The sequence below is a fragment of the Felis catus genome, chromosome A1 (assembly GCF_018350175.1).
Source record: "Felis catus isolate Fca126 chromosome A1, F.catus_Fca126_mat1.0, whole genome shotgun sequence".
Taxonomy (NCBI): domain Eukaryota; kingdom Metazoa; phylum Chordata; class Mammalia; order Carnivora; family Felidae; genus Felis; species Felis catus.
Genome location: NC_058368.1, coordinates 213,456,176 through 213,474,979, shown reverse-complemented (window position 1 = coordinate 213,474,979; position 18,804 = coordinate 213,456,176). Strand labels below are relative to the sequence as shown.

The 18,804-nt window shown below is 46.1% G+C and overlaps 1 protein-coding gene across 1 annotated transcript in view; it reads left to right on the top strand.

Moving 5' to 3' along the window:
- The window catches only part of PDZD2 (PDZ domain containing 2), a 367,861-nt gene that overhangs the window by 335,937 nt on the left and 13,120 nt on the right, over positions 1–18,804 (top strand). The window contains 7 exon segments of the mRNA XM_003981524.6: positions 2,350–2,431; positions 3,966–4,000; positions 4,940–5,096; positions 6,832–7,628; positions 11,246–11,381; positions 13,994–14,002; positions 14,005–18,049. Coding sequence (XP_003981573.2) covers positions 2,350–2,431; positions 3,966–4,000; positions 4,940–5,096; positions 6,832–7,628; positions 11,246–11,381; positions 13,994–14,002; positions 14,005–18,049 — 5,261 coding nt within the window.

The following is an 18,804-nucleotide window of genomic DNA, read 5'->3' as shown; positions in this document are numbered from 1 at the left end:
TCCATTTTATGTTTAATGTATTTTTACACCGCTCACCCCAGCATCTCATGCCAGTAGTACATTTTGATACTGAATGTATGTACTTCCTTAGTTTTCATGTTGTTCCAATAGAAATACCACAAGGATTTTCTTTTCTTCTGTTTCTCATAATGACTGGCGCAGTGACTGCCCAACTGGGATATTCAAACCCTCCAGGTCTAGACAAGCTAAGATTTGGACTTACTCAGGTCACAGCTTCTAGCTTATGTTAAGTAGAAGAAAGTCATAGAGGTCCATTTTTAACTGGTCCTGGGGCTCTCAGCATGACTAGAATTATCCAGGAAATCTTTCACTTGTTTCAAAACCTGACCATTTTTCTCCCACTCAGAAAAATAGTTGCAAATATTGAAAGTCTAATGTCAATTAGAAAATGGCAACCTTGCAATTCTTGCAAATTGGCAAGAAAAATTTGCAACCACCATATAAGCTTATATTTTCCCTGACTCATTTATACAAAATTACTTTTGCTTTATGAAGTATATGTTTGTGTTTTAGTGTGTATGCTTTGTGCATGTATATATATATATATTTTTTATTTCCTGTGAAGGTTGCTAGAAAGTATTACATAAAAGCCATGATGTGATTATGATTTATCTGTTAGATTAAAACATAATGCTGAATCTTGCATAACTTTATTTACTTATTAAGAAAAATTGCTATGCTTATCCAAATATTACTTATGCTAAATGTTATTTTAGTACATAAAATTACCATTCTAAGTTTACAGTATTCTTACCTTTAAAAAAGAAACTCTATGCAAGTTATGTAATTGTCTTTTAAAATACCTCATAGTTCAGCATATATCACTTTTTTTCCATATTGAATAATGACAGGGATAACAACTAATGGGGGAAAAATGCATGAATCTACCATGATCCCAATAAATATCGAAAGAAAAGAAGAGTTATAAAATGACTATTTTGAAAACTTCATCATAAAAATTGATTCAAATAAGAATAATCAATGATGCTAAAACCATTGAGTAAAAATATACCAGGGAGCAGGATATTGATGTTGTCTGAAGCTGTTTCCTCCCAGATTACTCACTGATGACCAAAAAAAAAAAAAAAAAAATCTAGTAAAGAAATGTGGTGAAGTCCATCCTAATCAAGTGGTCAAAGTTACCATCAGTCATGAAACATGAAATGCTGACCCTGAGTGCCTCTCTGGTGCCCTGAAAAGGAAACAGTTGTTGTAGTTTTTCTGCCAAAAAAAAAAAAAAAAAAAAAAAAACATAATCTAAATCTCAGCATGAAAAAACTATTAGATCCTAATTGAGGGTTTGATTGGCCTAGGTTTCTTCCAGAATATCAGTATTGTGACAGACAAAAGCTCAGTAGTGTTTTGGATTAAAGGAGTCTAAAAAAGACTTGACCCTAAATTGAATTCTGGATTGCCAAAAATGAAATTTCTATAAAGCATTACTATGCGAAGGAGTTAGTTGGTGACAATCCGCTAAAGATCCACAACAAGATAAGGAGTTTGCACCAGAATGCAAATCAGTTACATCACTAGGGCCACCACTCAGTTCAGTGGATATTTTTCCCCCAGCAAGACACTGTTGGGAAAGAAGCTGAGTGTTGATAAGCATTCTAGAGGAAAATCCTATCTCCTCACAAGCTGGCATCAAACTTCCTGTGAACTACTTCTGCCGACTGACACATTTTAAGTAGCATTTCTGAAGGACGGTGTTAGTACAGTTGGCTGAATTGGAATATAAAATGTGCATTAGACAGTCATTTGTGTCAATGTTAAATTTCCTAGAATTGACAATAGTACTGGGGTTATTAAAGAGAATGTTCTTGTTTTTAGGAGGTTTGTAACTAACCTCTTAACGTCTGCAACTGACTCCCAAATTAAAATGTTAAATGGTGTGTGTATCTGTATAAAGAAAGAGCATGAGTGTAAATGTGGGAGAATGTTTTAAAAAACAACAATGAAGAATTCACTACTCTTGTGTTACTTTTACAAGTTTTATGTAGGTTTGAAATTGTTTAAGTAAAATCTAGGAAAAAAGAATTAGAAGTGAGTGTTCTAGAGAGAGGCAGGTATCAGCCATGTAGCACGTGAAAGCTTTAATGAATTTGAAAACCAACTGAGGGTCTGATTTTGAATACATTGTTTGAAGCAATATGTTAACCTGGCAATATTTCTTGTACGCCCTGAGCTATTGCTTCAGAGGATGGTCATAATCTTTGGTCCTGTGGTTTTCCTCTTTATTTGCACTCAGCCTCTGACTCTGGTCCTAGCTACTTTTTTGGGGGAAAAATAAATAAAACCAGCTAATTTGTGCTTTCTGCTGAAAACCAGGTTTCCGAGCAGGAAATGGATGCAGTGATAGCACGCAGCACTTATCAGGAGAGCAAAGAGGCCAATTCCTCTCCTGGCTTAGGTACTGTATTTGCACATTTTCATTCAACACTCAGAAGAGTCTCTCAATTAACCTTCCCCATGGGACACTCCCCAATGCAATGTTATTGGTTGGATTCTTTGTAATTACCAGGTTTGGCAGAAGTAGTTGTCCAGGAGATTCTGTGCTTTTTCTTAGCGTCTACTTTTGATTTCTGCAGTTATTTAATGTGCTTTATTAAAGTTCTAATTATGCATGCTTCTTGTACTACAAGATCATTTGCAAAAATGAGTTAGCGGCATTTCGTGTGTTTTATGTACAATTCATATGAAATGTTTTAGGTAAAAATGAAGTAATCCCAAAATATCAGTTGTTTGATAGATGCAGAGTGGTCTCCATTCCAAAACCTGGGGTTTCTTTACATGAATTAAAAATTTCCACAAAGTACGGCAGCTCTATTTCAATGATAAGTTGGTATTTTTTAAGTTTCAACTTAAGGGTAATAGAGGCTCCCAAAATCATGATTTTCCACTTCTTTAAGTGGGAAACTTAAGGCAGAGAAGGACTGAAATAGTAAGAATTTCTATGAATTTTAAATGTGAAACATTCCATCAAGTTTTGAAAGTAATGTTTCCGGTAGAATAGAAATCCAAAGGGACTGCAAACATGTCTCAACTCAAGATATTACTGATGTTAAGATTGATGTCAGGAGAAAAAGAACTGAGACATGAGTTACTGGTTGTCAGAGGAAAAGGAAGACTTAAGATTTTTTGGCAGCCATGTAATACCCTGATTATTTCCATCCATAATTAATATATTTAAAGTGGGCACAACCATAATGGGCCCTTTATTTGGCCAGCTCCTTCTCCTGACCTGCCTGCAAGCTGTCCTCTCCTAAGCCTGGCGTACCCATTCGATCATTTATTTTGAAAGATTTTATTAAGCTATGGACCTCATGCCCAAGATCTTTTTGCTCATGGCATAGAATTTAAAGTTTCAATGCAGAATCTTCACATCCTTCTACTAAAAACCAAAATAGGTTATTCAACCCTCTCCCCAGTTTCTTCATGGGTTTCTTGAGTGGGACTTCTTTGTTCGTTGATCCTTCGATCCGTTCAGCAGATATCACTGAATACTTCCTAGACCCAGGTGCAATGCTGAGCATTGTGGAGTCAGATCACTGAAGATCTCAGCCCTGTAGATGAATAGCTGAGGAAGGAATATGAGAGGCATCCACTTATAATTAAATTATACTGTGTGTATGGAAATTGGTTTATGGGTAATATAAAATACTCTCGAGATTCAGAAGAAGTTACTTCCAACTGGGTGATCCCATGGAGGTGGTAGCATCCAAGTTAGGGCTTGAAGCATGAGCAGAACCTTGGGAGGTGGGGTGGGGTGGGGATCGGGTCAAGTGCATGCATGTCTACCACCTATGCACACAGCCCATCAGTGTCAGTCAAGCAGAGAAGAGTTAATATGTTTGGCTCCTTCTTTTCTAGTTGAGAATGAGAGCCTAGTTGTAAGAATTCGAGCTGCGCTCTTTTAACTTTATGGTGAATTTTCCCTCCAACAGGTACCCCCTTGAAGAGTCCCTCTCTTGCAAAAAAGGTGAGTCAAGGCACACTGCTGCCTCGCTCAGATGGCCCACGAACCGATTCCTGGAGCCCAGAAGCCAAACCTGAGGGCCCAGCTCATATTTCTGTCCATGAGTCATTTTGGCCACTCTACACAGACAACTGCAACAATGCTAATTTGAGAACAAATATAAAAATGTGTGTTTCTTTCATTAACTATTCATCTAGGAAAAGAATAGAGCAACAAAATAAAAGAAGTGAGCTGCATTTTTTCTTTTTAATTTTTTTTAATGTTTATTTTTGAAAGAGAGAGCACGCGTATGTGTTGGGGAGGGGCAGAAAGAGTGAAGGAGACACAAAATCTGAAGCAGACTCCAGGCTCCTAGCTGTCAGCAGAGAGCCTGATGCGGGGCTCAAACTCACAAACCGTGAGATCATGACCTGAGCCCCATGAGCTGCAGTTTGAAGGATAGTTTACAACCTGCTCCACAGTAAAGGGTCCCAGTTGGTTTGGGGGGAGCCTGTGACTTTAAGGAGACTGGAATCTTTCTCAGCTGGCGGCCCCTCAATCCCAGTGGATCAGAGCCCAGGATTCAAACTCCCCTCTTCCTTGTTCCATCACTAGATTGAACCAGTGGCTGGGAATTTATTTCTATTTTCCTCTCTCTCTCCCCCAGTGTTTTTCCTGGGGTGGTTGATACAGTGCTGCTGTGGCTTTTCTGATCATTGCTAAGCATTTGGCAAAAAAAAAAAATCTTTTAAAAACATGGTCTGGCAGCAACTGTTGGCTTTTTCCTTAATTGTTTAATTTAGCCATCCTGAAGTAAATGGAACTGGGTGTTTATTGTCACCACTGTTTCACAGGACCATGGATTCAAACAAAGTGTTCTTGGAAAGACAGGAAGTAATTACTATTTCAGCTGATCAGCTTCTGGTGTGCTTGCTCATCATCCACCACTGTCTTCTCCAACAGGACCCCCTGATTTCTGACCCCGAACCCGCCCAGTACTTTGCCCCCGGTGTCCCAGGCCCCCTGTCAGACTTCATGGTGGCCGGCTCTGAGGACGAGGATCACCCAGGAAGTGGCTGCAGCATCTCTGAAGACGGTGGCCTGCCACCCAGCACCTCCAGTAAACAATGACTGTTTTCTGACTCGGGCCACATGGGTTTACGTATTATGATGCTTTAATGTGAACGGAGAACTGGAACCCAAGCCTCTGGTTGAGTAGAAGCCGTCTTTGTTCCCTGACGAAATTCAGAGTTTATTCTTAGAAAATGCAGCCCACCATTTAATGACGGGCCCCTCAGGTCTGCGGTAAAGGATCTGGACACCCGTTCTGCACCCAGGGTGTGGGAGGTGGCTAAACCAGCATTTAGATGCTATTTACATAACTTAGTCTTGAAATTTATGGCATGAAATCAGGTTAGCAACCTGATGGCTTTATGTTTTAGGGGAACCCTAGCCAAGATCCAGGTCCCTTCCCTTACTGGGCCCTAACTTCATTCTTTTTAGAAGGCAACGAGTGAAAGATTCTGAACCCGTAAGAGAGATGTTATCAAACAGGTGTTTTTAAATCTCATTGATTACACTCTCACTATAATATGAGATAATCCCATGTGAACCATACTGATTTCTCAGGCTTCTGCTGGTGTGGTTTGCTTTTTTTTTTTTTAATTTTTTTTTTTAATGTTTATTTATTTTTGAGACAAAGAGAGACAGAGCATGAATGGGGGAGGGTCAGAGAGAGGGAGACACAGAATCTGAAGCAGGCTCCAGGCTCTGAGCTGTCAGCACAGAGCCCAAGGCGGGGCTTGAACTCACGGACTGGGAGTTTCACAGGACAAATAAACACTAAAAAAATTACCAAAAAATATATATTTTTTAATGTTTATTCATTTTTGAGAGTGAGAGTGAGCATGAGTGGGGGAGGGGCAGAGAGAGAGGGAGACACAGAATCTGAAGCAGGCTCCAGGCTCTGAGCTGTTCACACAGAGCCCGACATGGGGCTCAACTCACAAGCCGCGAGATCATGACCTTAGCCAAAGTCAGACGCTCAACCAACTGAGCCACCCAAGCACCCCTGCACTTTTTTTTTTAATTTCTAATGTCTGAACAAGAACATCTCTGTCTTAGGACAGGCAGACTTGACCACTCTGGCTTTCATTTGAAGCAGCTGATGCACTTGCTCTAGTCTCTGATGGAAACATTTCAAGGTGGAAGCACGTGTAATTTTTCTTTCATTTAGCAAGATGCAAAGAGTTTGCTGAGCAAACAAGTTTTGCCCTATCCCTGGTTGGTTACAGACAATATAATATCAGGCTCCCTGTACCATGTTCTAGGAGCTTATGTGCCCCCCGTACCCAGCCCCCACTCCTTGCCCCTGAGGAAGGGCCTCCTGTGATGAAGGGGGGGGCCTCACGGGATAAGGTCCTGGAGTGCAGGGCTTGCTGGTCTCTGGGCGTCCTCCCAAAAAGGAGCTCCCAGCAGCAGCATCTTGTGCGAACCCCAGCCATGTATCAGGCATCATGGGTGTTGATGAATTAAACATTTCTGTCTCTAGGCAGCATACATGTGCAAACCAAATCCAGAGATTGAAGTAAAAAAAAGAAAAAAAATTTTAAACAAGAAAAGAGGCCAGTGGGAAAAGGAGAGAGGGACTCTGGCTGTCCACTCTGTGCAAATCCCAAGAAGCCCTATCATCTAAGCCTGGTCTTCAGTGGCCAGAGGACGAATAGGTGGCAGTTGTGAAGGGGGGGGGGGGGGGGGGGGGCGTGCTCATGTATAATGAGGGGGGTTGAGTTGTAAAACCAGGCCAGATGGGAAACCCTGTCTCATTTAATGATTTCTTTCCCCCTCCCCACCAGCTCACAAGGAACCAGGAAAAGCCAGGGCCAACAGCCTCGTGTCTCTAGGAAGCCAGCGGGCCTCGGGGCTCTTCCACAAGCAGGTGACGGTTGCCAGACAAGCCAGTCTCCCTGGGAGCCCGCAGGTGCTCCGAAACCCTCTCGTCCGCCAGAGGAGGGTTGGCTGCTATGACACAGACGATGCCAGTGACGAAGAAGAGTTTGATGGCGAAGGGGATTGCGTTTCCCTCCCAGGGACCCTCTCTGGTCCCAGCAGGTCTCTGCCAGAGGACGACTGTAGGCAGGTCTTGATGACCTCTTCCAAGGTCATGAGTATCAACAACCAGGAGGAACATCCCCAGAAAACACTGGTCAGTAAGGCCTCCTCAGTGCCTCTCCTGGGAAGCTCGCTGGACTTAGAGGAGAGTGTCCCAGAGGGCACGGGGGACACTCCTTCCCATTCAGCCAACCTGCTGGCCTCGGTAGCGGCCCCCAAGGGTGGCCCTGGCCGCTCAGGAAAGAAGGAACTATCAGGATCTAAGAGTTCCCCCAAATTGGAATACAAAGCCGATGCAGGCCCCCAGAATCTGATGCGCACAGATGTCTCCAGGTCCCCCCAGCAGAAGAATGACAACCTGGGGTCCAGGCACAAACCAGTGGCCAGGGTCAGCCCACACCACAAGAGGCCCGAGGCTGACACCAGGCCCAGCAACTCCGAGACTGAAAACCCAGCTGATGGAGCTGATGACCCATGTATCCAGGCCACTTCTGGCAGAGAGACCGGGACTGATTTTCATCCCGATGGAACCGTGGAGAAGGTAACTGGTTTCCTTTCAGTTACTTGGGATCTCAGTGACTTTTGTGTGAGTGAATACGGAGTGTGTTAGGAAGCAGAGGATATCCTGCCTGGAAGAGGGGGAATGGTTGGAGAAACAGACTGTAGCAGCTGGTGGGGGGAACATGCCCAGGTATTGAGTCATAGATCATTCTGCCAAAAGATGAAATCCCTCTCTTACCTGTACACGGGACCTGTACACATAGTTGATGAGGGAAGGGCGGCACTAGGCTGGTGAAGAAGAACGCTGGGTCTGGTCCACTGGCTAGTTGGGTGACCATTGAGGCAAGTTGTTGAATCTTTGTGAGTCACAGTTGTCTGGACCACTGAGGAGAGATCGTGCCCTGATTCTGAGGAGAGATTCTGCCCTGATTATCTCTCAGAGCCAGAGGGACCGTCACACAGGCTAACAGTGATTCTCTCCAGCTGGTGAGGTTCTGCGCGATCCTTATTTTTTCAGACTTTTTACAGCAACTGTGTAATAATCAAAACTATTCGTACCCTTATTGTGAGAATCACGTGAAAAATTGGGCAGGCATTCACTTAGAAACTTAACATTGCACCTGGGCGCCTGGCAGGCTCAGTCTGACTCTCCGTCTTGGGGTTGTGAGTTCCAGCCCCATGTTGACGGTAAAGAAGACTGAAAAAGAAAATCTTAAAAAAAAAAAAAAAAAAAAAAGAAAACTTATAATGCACCACTTTAAATGCGAGTCAATATTATTTATGTTACAACTTGGTTACACATATGTTAGAATGGTCCAGATTGTCAAATTGCTTGATTTTCAAAAAAAATTTTTTAATGTTTGTTTATTTTTGAGAGATAGAGACACAGAGTGCAGGCAGGGGAGAGCAGAGAGAGAGGGAGACACAGAATCTGAAGCAGGCTCCAGGCTCCGAGTGTCAGAGCCCAAGGCAGGGCTCAAACCCACAAACCGTAAGATCATGACCTGAGCCACAGTCAGATGCTCAAACAACTGAGCCACCCAGGCACCTCTCACATGGCTTGATTTTAGTCAGTATACCTCCACGTAAGCAAGGAGGAGTAAGAGAAACAAATGTTTGCGACCTCAACATAAATAGTTTCTCTCTGAGCTGATTGTAAGGCCGCATCTATAAAGATACATGTTCAAGTGGTTTATACAAACATATGTGTAAACAGACCCAGAAAATATGAAGTCATAAAAACTATATTAGGCAGAAGGGATTTTTGTTAACCATATAGAAAAAGTAGAAACACATCTTTTTTCATCCTCCTAAAATATGTTACTACTTCCAACTAGCATATGTGTTTTAAAATGCAATGTTCGGCTGATGGGTTAACCCCTTCTTTTAAAAAGTATCAGCCAGTTTTGGATAACTATATAAATCAGGAGTTTTGTTCATAATTGTTTATAAAATAAGAGCTTTTGTCATTGTGAATGAGTATTCCCAATAAGAATTTTGAGAGGCATTTAAAACTTTTGCACAAAAGTTTAACTCTTCTCTTAAAAAAATTTATTTCAAAAATATGATTTCATCTATACATCAGAAAGAAAATAGAATGCATTGCCATTTATGGGGCACCTGGGTGGCTCAGTCAGTTAAGCACCCAAGTCTTGATTTCAGCTCAGGTCTTGATCTCGTGGTTCATGGGATCGAGTCCCACCTCAGGCTGTGCACTTACAGCACGGAGCCTGCTTGGGAGTCTCTCTCCCTTTCTCTCTGCCCCTTGCCTGCTTGGTCACATGAACTCTCTCTCTCTCTCTCTCTCTCTCTCAAAATAAACAAAATTTACACTTGATCTTAGCCAAAAGGCCAAGAAGCAATAAATAAATAAACTTTAAAAAAAATGCATTGTCATTAAGTATTTACCCTCAAATATTGGAAGCTTAAAAAGAAAAAAACCTTCGGTAAGTAAGTTGTCTTGTGCTGTTTTTACTTAATACTTTTCAAGATGAGACGAATGTCACATAACATAAAATGAAACACTGTAGAATACAGTTCAGTGGCATTTGGTGCATTCACAGTGCTGTTCAGTCACACCTCTAATGCCAAACCTCTTTCATTGTTTTGTATTACATTTATGCCTTACTAATTCCAAACCTCTTTTGCTGTTTTCTATTACGTTTATGCCTTACTGCTAAAGAGAAATAACTGACTCAAACCCTGTGCAGATTTCCCTCAGCAGATACTAAATGATTTTTATACAAGAGCCGCTGAAAGACGCTGTATCCATTTCACCTCTCTCCTCTGCTGCCACCTTTGGGCCACTTTGTGAAGACTCCTTAACTCTGAGAGTGAATTTCAAATCTGATTTAACTTCCTGGCGGGTTGGTTTTGCAATTTTTTTCTTTTTTTTTTTTTTTTTTACAGTAGGTTTTAGATAGAAGAAAGGAAGATGAAGTAATTGACACTTGGCTAAAGTGAAATTTTGAAAGATTAAATGTCCGTTTCATTTGTCCAGATGAGTCCTGGCCCTAAGTACCAAACTGAGATGCTGACCTTACAGTCGTGGATATTACCATACTGTACACAGACAATAATACCTACGTCTGTATAGCCTTTTGTGGGCTGTATTTTTTTTTTTTTTTTTACTCATTTACTCATCTTTTATTTAAATCTCTGTGAGTTAGACAGGACAAGTCTTATCCCCAGTTTTTTCCCCATTTTTTTCTCCTGTGGTAAAATCCACCTTATGTGAAAATGCACAGTTCAGTGGTATTAATTTGTTAATAATGTTGTGCATTCATCACCACCACCTCCTGAACTCTTTTCATCTTGTGAAACAGATGGTTTCAGCCCGTGGATTCTGTACCTGTTATATAATAACTCTCCCACCAGCCCCCAGAAACCACCACTCTGTCTTCTGTCTCTCTGATTTCTACTCCTCTCAATACCTTATAAAAGTGGAATCATACACTTTTGTCTTTTTGTGACTGGCTTATTTCACTTCACATAATGTCCTCAGGGTTCATCCCTGTCGTAGCCTGGATCAGAATCTCCTTTCTAAGACTGAGTAATATCCCATTTTCGGTATATCCCCCATTTTGATTATCCAGCGATCTATCAACAGACACTTGAACTGCTTTCACATTTTAGCTATTGTGAATAGTGCTGCTATAAACATGGCAATACACATACCTCTTAGAGACCCTGCTTTCAGTTCTTCTGGGTGTATACCCAGAAGTCAGATATGTGGATCGTATGGTATTTCTGTGTTTATTTTTTTGAGAAACCTCCGTAGCCTTTTCCATAGCGGCTCAACCATTTCACATTCCCGCCAACAGTGCACAAGGTTCCGGTTTCTCCACATCCTCGCCAACACCTGTTATTTCTGCTTTTGATTATAGCCACCCTCATGGGTGTGGGGTGACATCTCAGTGTGATTCTGATCTGCAGTTCCCTGATCACCCACATTCCAAAGTTAGGAAAACTGAGGCTTAGGAAGAATGACAAGTCCATATAATTTCTAGTGGATCTGACACCCAGAATCTGGATCTCGGGGCTCCTCATCCAGGGTTCTCTGAAATTCCCCAAACCAGCTCTTCTCTGTGTGTGAGGTCTGAGGGTGCAGAAAACCTGAAAACTGACGACAGTGACTTGTGGTTGTCATTGTGCCAGGAATCTCTGGGGAAGCTAACCGTCGAGGATGGACGTGTCCCTTCCAACTGGGGGCCAGCCAGTGCCCCATGTCACCCAGATGCTGGCCACTGCACAGAGAACCTGCCGGAAGCTGCACCGGAGCAACCAAGGACAGGTAAGGTTATTTTGGTCTGGTTAAACTTCAAGATGGGAAGGCAGAAGTTACCCTTATACAAATGTTACACGTGGAGAATTTTGGGAAGTGGGGGGGGGGGGGCTTTTACACAGGTGAATGATATTTAAAAGCTCCTGCATTTAACAACTTTACTAAATCATTGTGCCTAAACCCCTAGTTTTAATTCCACATCAAGTGCATCCATTTTCAGTCAGTTGACACTCTTTACCTATTTTGTGATGTGAACCTTAGTGAATAAGTCATGAGATGACACAGAGGGGTTCCTGCCCTTCAGAATCTCAGCACTCTGCTTACATGAGATCAGATGCACCGAGAGCTATCTTTTCCCTCACACATCCACAGAATGTAATATTTGAGCCATGTGCTGAGGTCACAAGACACTCCTGGCCTGCACGGCTGACGCTGGCCCTGGCGGGCCGTCCCAAACACTTAATGAGTCCATCTCCACACACCTGTGGCCCCGCTCTAGCTCGGACACTGCACCCATGTCTTCCGCGTCCTCCTGTGCCTGCAACATCATCTGTAAGGCTGCTGGGCCTCCCTCCCCATTTTGTGCCGTAACTGAGGCAACATTCTGCCCATTATTGGACATTTGGGGAGGTTTACAAGTGAAGGATTACTTTGAAACGTGACATCAAGGACTGCCTCTACGTCATTTAATCTCCCCCAAAACACTTTTAAGTTACACGCTTTGCAATAAAGCCAAATTGCTAACAAAAACTTAAGGTTTGTTCAGCAAATGCATCTGAAACTGAAGAACGACTGTTAAATCCCTTCCTTTTGTCTCATTGTGACTTTTCCCCGAGTTGGTACCAGCAGAAGCAGGAAAGTCATTCTGAAGGGAGTTCAGAAAGGCAGAGCAGAAAGGACATGAGCCCGTGGATGTCCCTCCCCTTCCACGGGGTCGGGGAGGTTGTGTATGCTCCCCACGCATGTCTTGATAGGCCGACCTTGCTGTTGCCAAGTGCTGTCTACACAGAGGCCATGCAGTCGGGGTTTATAGATAACAGGGTGGGGTGTGGAGCCACCTTCCCGGGTGACCCTGGCTATAAACTCTGGCCCTGGATCCATTGCTTAACCACTCTGTGCCTCAGTTCCCTCCTGTTCCCACGTAGATGGTGACAGGACCTACCTCACAGTCTTGGGAGGAAAATTAAGTGCATGAAAAACTCTTAGCACAGTACTAAGTCCTAATAACTAGTTCTTAATTGTTGACATAGGAACTTCAGGAGGGAAAAGGAATATGCAATTAAGATGATTTGTGTGGAAGGGGCGCCTGGGTGGCTCAGTCAGTTAACTGCCCAACTTTGGCTCAGGTCATAATCTCCCGGTTTGTGGGTTCGAGTCCCACACTGGGCTCTGTGGTGACAGCTCAGAGCCTGGAGCCTGCTTCGGATTTGTGTCTCCCTCTCTCTCTGCCCCTCCCCTGTTCACACTCTGTCTCTCTCTCCTCTCTCTCTCTCTCAAAAGTATTTAAATTTTTTTTAATTTTTAAGTAAAAAATAATTTAAAAAATTATTTGTGTGGGAGATGTGGAGTGAATATAACGTTTGGGGAGACCATCTTCTCAAAGCAGGTGCTTTGATTGTGACTGTTTCCCAGCAACCCATAGTTCCCAAGAAAATAGCAAATCTAATGTTCTTATTATGTCCTTTCTCCTGATTATAAGATGCCATGTGCCAGAGGTGAACAGATTAGCCCGAGTGTGTGGGGGCCTCAGGAGGAGGCCCCTCCAGAGCCCGTCTCGTGAAAGGACTTCATTTCCCACCGTTGCCGGCATGCATTGCCTTTCCCTGCGCCTCTGAGGTTTCATGCACTCTCTTCTCTGCTTTCATTCCATTTTCTTCTTCGCCTTCCTCCCGATCACTGTGTGGCCCGACTCTCCCTGCAGAACTCCCACCCCCCCCCCCACCCCTGACCCCTTCTGTCAGAGCTTCCCAGATTATGTGGCCTTCCAGCTCTCCCAATCCTCTCAACGCGGTCAAGACACAACCAAGGTACAGTGCGGACTTGCCTCCTTCTGTGGCGACCTGTGTTTCTTCCCAAATTAGCCTCCTCCCTCCTGTCCTGCGCTGAGCAGTAAGTCCCCAGAGGTCGTCACTTGACTGTTTTAGACTCTACAGCACACAACTCCCACCATAAGGCCAAACCCATGACCTAGAGCTAAACCAGAGACCCGAAGCCTCTGCAGATGAACACAAAGCCGAGGGATCAAACAGAACAGCCTGACCCCTGAGGCCATTGCCATCAGAGCAGACGGTGTAAAGAAACCCAGGGGAAAGGCTTCTGGGGTCCCCATCCTTAAAAATAACCAAAAAGAGAGAAAAGGCAGAAACAAAGGGTTATTCTGCCAGCCAGTCTGAGTTATTTCGGAACGTCTAGAGCAGAGTGGTATTTGTTAGATGTGAGCGCTCTGTAATTTCAGAGGCAAAAACAGAACGACAAGGAGGCCTACATTTAGGCTGTGGGATGTCTTTCTGAAAAAAGACCAAAAATTTGAGAGTGTTTCATTTTCCTTTTTTTTTTTCAATTGAGAGTTTTTCTCACATTTTCCCCTCTCTCTCCCTGCTTCCCCCCTTATCTCCACACAGGACTGGATAGCCCCCAGACCTCATCCCTACCCCAGAGCAGAAGGGGGCAGCTCACCCTGAGCCCAGCAAGACCTCCATGGACACGGGGCCAGCAAGGCGGCCTGAGGACCGCGGAGAGCCAGTGTCACCCGGGGTGCCTGAGTCTGAGGACAGATGTCATGTGAGTCTCGCCCAGGAGAGCAGCGCCTCCCCAGGGAAGATGGCAGCGGCTCGTCGTGACTTCAGCAACCTTCCAGCAGCCCCAGAAGCCAACTTGCCCAGGAAGGCAGCTGCCCACAGGGGCGCAGGACCTGAGGCAGAGGCAGCGTCTGCAGCTAGTGGCGTCCTGTCCCCAGACCTCGTGTCCCAGGAGGAGAGACAGAGAAGTCCCGGTCACCACGGCAAGGCTCTGCAAGCAACAGGCGTCCTCGTGCCTGCAAACTCCCCAGGCTCTGCCCTGCCCGAGGGAACAGATTCTGTGTCCGAGAGGGCCCTGCAGGCCAGCCCCGCCCTGCCGTCACCAGCTGACCGGGCTGCAGGGGCGTGTGGGGGTGTCTCCGGGCACTGCTGCCCCAGGGAAAGCGGGGGCAGTCCTGTGACTGACATCGACACACTCATCAAGGAGCTGGATGCTTCTGAACCAAGACTTCAGTCTCCTCAGAAAGGGGACCGGTTGAGTCAAGTGGGACGTTCTCAGGGTCAACCTCCAGCAGGCACTGGAAGTGGAAGTTCCCACCATGCTGAGCCAGTCGTGGGGAGCCAGACCCCCACCCTAAGGAGGGCCTGGGCTGCTGGCCAGCCCCCTCCCCCACAGTGGGCCTCCCAGCCTTCAGTTTTGGATTCCATTAATCCTGACAAACATTTTACTGTGAACAAAAACTTTTTGAGCAACTACTCTAGAAATTTTAGCAGTTTTCACGAAGACAGCATGTCCCTGTCGGGCCTGGGTGACAGCACGGAGCCATCTCTCTCATCCATGTATGGTGATGCCGAGGACTCATCTTCTGACCCTGAATCGCTCGCCGAAGCCCCACGAGCTTCCACCAGGAACAACTGGTCACCCCCTCGTTCCCGCGGATCTTCTCACAGGGAAGACACTACAGAGTCTGAGGAGGAGCAAATTGAAATTTGTTCTACAAATGGTTCCCCCAATCCACCTTCAACTACTGCTCACGCACCTGCCCAGGCTGCACCCTGCCCTGTTTTGGCCAAAGTTCTGCCCTTAAAGCACAGTGCTCTGAGTCAAGTGGTGGGAAATCCACGCGAGAGAGCATCCTTTGTGCCAGGAAACTCATGCCCTTCAATTCCAAACTCTTCCCAGCCATTTCCTCTCTCGGATATAAGCTCTCAGGAGCATGAACTTCATGCAGATGTAAGGATTTTACAGAACCCCAGACCCTCGTGTGAAGAAGAAACCACGGAGGCCACCAGTACTAGCTCATCTGTGGGGAACAGGCAGCCTCCTGAAGCCGCCACGCATTTCCACAACCCTCCGGTCGCTCTCGGCAGTCTGAACACGGTAGATCGTTTAGAACATGACTTGCTGGGTGTCGAGACCCCAAATAAAAAACAAGAGACAAATGTCAATGCAACTGAAAATCAGTCCCCCTGTAGCATGCATGTCCCTAAGAATGGAGAGTCTGTTTTGACAAATCTACATATCTCCGAAAGTCACGAGCTGGATGAGTTGCTACAGAAACCAAAAATGGTTTCCAGGAGGCCCATCATGGCCTGGTTTAAAGAAATAAATAAAAATAACCAAGGGACACATTCGCAGGGCAAAACTGAAAAGGAGCAACCCATGGCGCCCAGCAGAAGCCCTGACTCCAAAAGTCAGGTGCTGAGTTTCAGCCAGAATTCCAGAAAGGGGATTGCTGTGCCTAATAGCTCCCCCCAGCCGAAAGTGAATCTGGAAAATAAAGACTCACCTAGAAAAAGTTCAGTGGAAACACTCTTAAGTAACTGTCAGAAACCCAAATCTGGTCCTAAGCTGAAGAGACTCAGCATCAAAAGCAAAAGCAAAGCCAGTTCCGAGGCCCCTGCAGCTCACGTTGCCAAGGCTGGTGGGACAGACCCCAGGAAACCCCTCATTTCACCCCAGACCTCCCACAAAATGCTTTTGAAGGGAGCATCTAACCAGTTCCACATAGACCACGAGGAGCTTGACAAAAATGCCACGGCCACCCCCAGGTCCCCCCAGTGCGTGCTGGAGAGCAGGCCACCTGCTGCCCCGGGGTCACTGAAGCCGTCAGTGTCGGAAACGAGCATCACAGCGTTCATTTCGCCCCACGCCTCCCCCAGGACTCTCCCTGAGCAGGGTGCATGCGGTAGATCCTATGTGGCTTTCCACTCAGAACCCAACAGAGGCTGCCCAGCAGCCCCCAGATCTCCTAAGTGTGGGCCAGAGACCAGGGCTCCCCCTGTGGCCTCGGGGAACAGCGGGTCCACAGCCACAAACGGACAGGAGGCCCCACCTCCTGGGCAGAGGGAGCGGCGCACAGCCAGCCGAATGGATTCGGCACCAGAAGTAGCCCGATCGGGGGTGACTGATGACAAAGGAGGCAGAATAATTACTGGTGATCCCCTAGAAAGAACAAACCAGCTGAAAATAGTTGAAATTTCTTCTGAAAGAATGCCCAAGAATGCATGTGGTGACAAGCTAGCTGAAAGTGACAGATTAAGAGGGTTCTTGGCCCAGAGCAACTGTCAAGAGAAGAGTGAGATCAGGTTCTGTCACCAGTCAGAGGAGACGTCCTCAAGTCATCCGCCGTCACTCACATCCCGTGCGTCCCAGGTAGAGCAGGAAACCCAGCGATCTTTCAGTGTGGCAAAACTGGCTTCCTCCTCCTCCTCCCCACAACTGCCTACTAGAAAGGTGGATTCCTCGCAGGGGAAGTCAAGTCAGGTGTCAGGCTCCCTCGGGATGACCAAGAACGGCACGTCAGCGGGCCCAGTGCCAGATGACCATCCATATTTCACACCAAGGCCAGCGACCAGGACCTACTCCATGCCGGCCCAGTTTTCAAGCCATTTTGGACGGGAAGGGCATGCTCTACACAGCCCAGGTCGCTCTCACCGGGACAGCCAGATCTCTGCAACAAGTGGGGGGCTCCTCGAGGCCAAGGCAGCCAGAGGTGGTGGTCTTGGCCTGGCTAACGGACAGGGCATGTACAGCGTCAAGCCCCTCCTGGAGACATCGAGGAACCTTCCGACAACAGACGAAGGGGATGTTCTTCCAGTGCGAGAGACGAGCTGCCTAGCCACGGACAAAATCAAAGTCACTAGAAGACATTACTACTCTGAGCAGAACTACGAATCTACCTCATTTTTCTCTGTGAAGCAGAGGATCAAGTCTTTTGAGAACCTAGCCCATTCTGACCGGCTGGTGGCCAGGTCTGGGGTGTCTCCTTTTTTGTCAGCGAGCTCCAAGCCTCCCATTGGGAGACGGTCATCTGGCAGTATTGCTTCCGGGAGCCTCAGCCACCCCAGTGACCCAGCAGCAAGGTCACTGAGACGCAGCCTGAGTTCCTGCAGCGAAAGCCAAAGTGAAGCCAGCACCCTGATCCCCCAGATGACCAAGTCCCCATCCAGCACAGCATTGACAGTCTCCCAGCAGAATCCAGCGGAGGCCAGTAACAAGGGCCCTGACTCAGACCCAAAGAAATCACTTAGTCCTTCTGGAATTCCCACCCCAACCATGACCCCAGCCTCTCCCGTCAAAAGGAACAAGTCCTCGGTGCGCCACACCCAGCCCTCTCCCTTATCCCGCTCTAAGCTCCAGGAACTGAGGGCCTTGAGCATGCCTGACCTTGACAAGCTCTGCAGTGAGGACTTCTCAGCGGGACCGACAGCCGTGCTCTTCAAAACCGAGCTGGAAATCACCCCCCGGAGGTCGCTTGGCTCTCCCGCGGGAGGCCTCAATGGGTCCACTGCCCTTTCGTGCCCCATGAAGCGGGGGGACAGGGCCTGTCCAGGAGGAAGCAGCCCTAAAGCCAGTGAGCCTGGGGCACCCAGTTCAGCCCATCATGTGGGTGAAACCACCTGGGATCTGCCTTCTGGAAAAGGCTGGTCAGTTAAGTAAGTATCTGCCTCTCCCCTTTTATTCAAATAAACTGTATAAAAACTTTTAATATTTATTATTTATTTTTGAAAGAGAGAGAGAGAGAGACAGAGTACAGGAAGGGGAAGGTTAGAGAGAGGAAGACAAAGAATTCAAAGCAGGCTCCAGACTCCAGGCTCTGAGCTGTCAGCACAGAGCCTGATGCGGGGCTCGAACCCATGAGCTGTGAGATCCTGACCTGAGCCGAAGTCGGATGCTTCACTGACTGAGCCACCCGGGCACCCCTCAAATAAACTTTTTTAAAAATTATGAACTAGTTTTCAATTTTTGGAAAAGGTGCAAAGACTGGCAGAGAGCTCCCAAGCTCCTCACCCAGCTCTTCCTAATGGGAACATCTTCTGTAATCCTGGTCCAGTTGTCAAAAGTCAGAAATTTAACACTAGAAGAACACAGTTAATCACAGACTTTATTCAGATTTCATGGGACACATTTCACTAACGTCGTTTTTCTGTCAGGATGCCACATTGCATTTAGCCCCCTTTGCTTTTTAATATCACTACTGGAAAAAGACCATGCCTGCAGAGAAACGGTTTCCAGAATGTCGCTCTGTAGGGCAGTCTTGATGGGACATGGCACTTTTGGCAAGAGCGCCATCAGAGAGATGAGAGTGGACAGGGAGGGCTGCACCTCAGGGGACAACAGTCTGGGCCTTCGAAGCCGACCCAAGTTAAGCAGAAAATTCCTAACATTTTAAAGAATATTTTTCAAACTG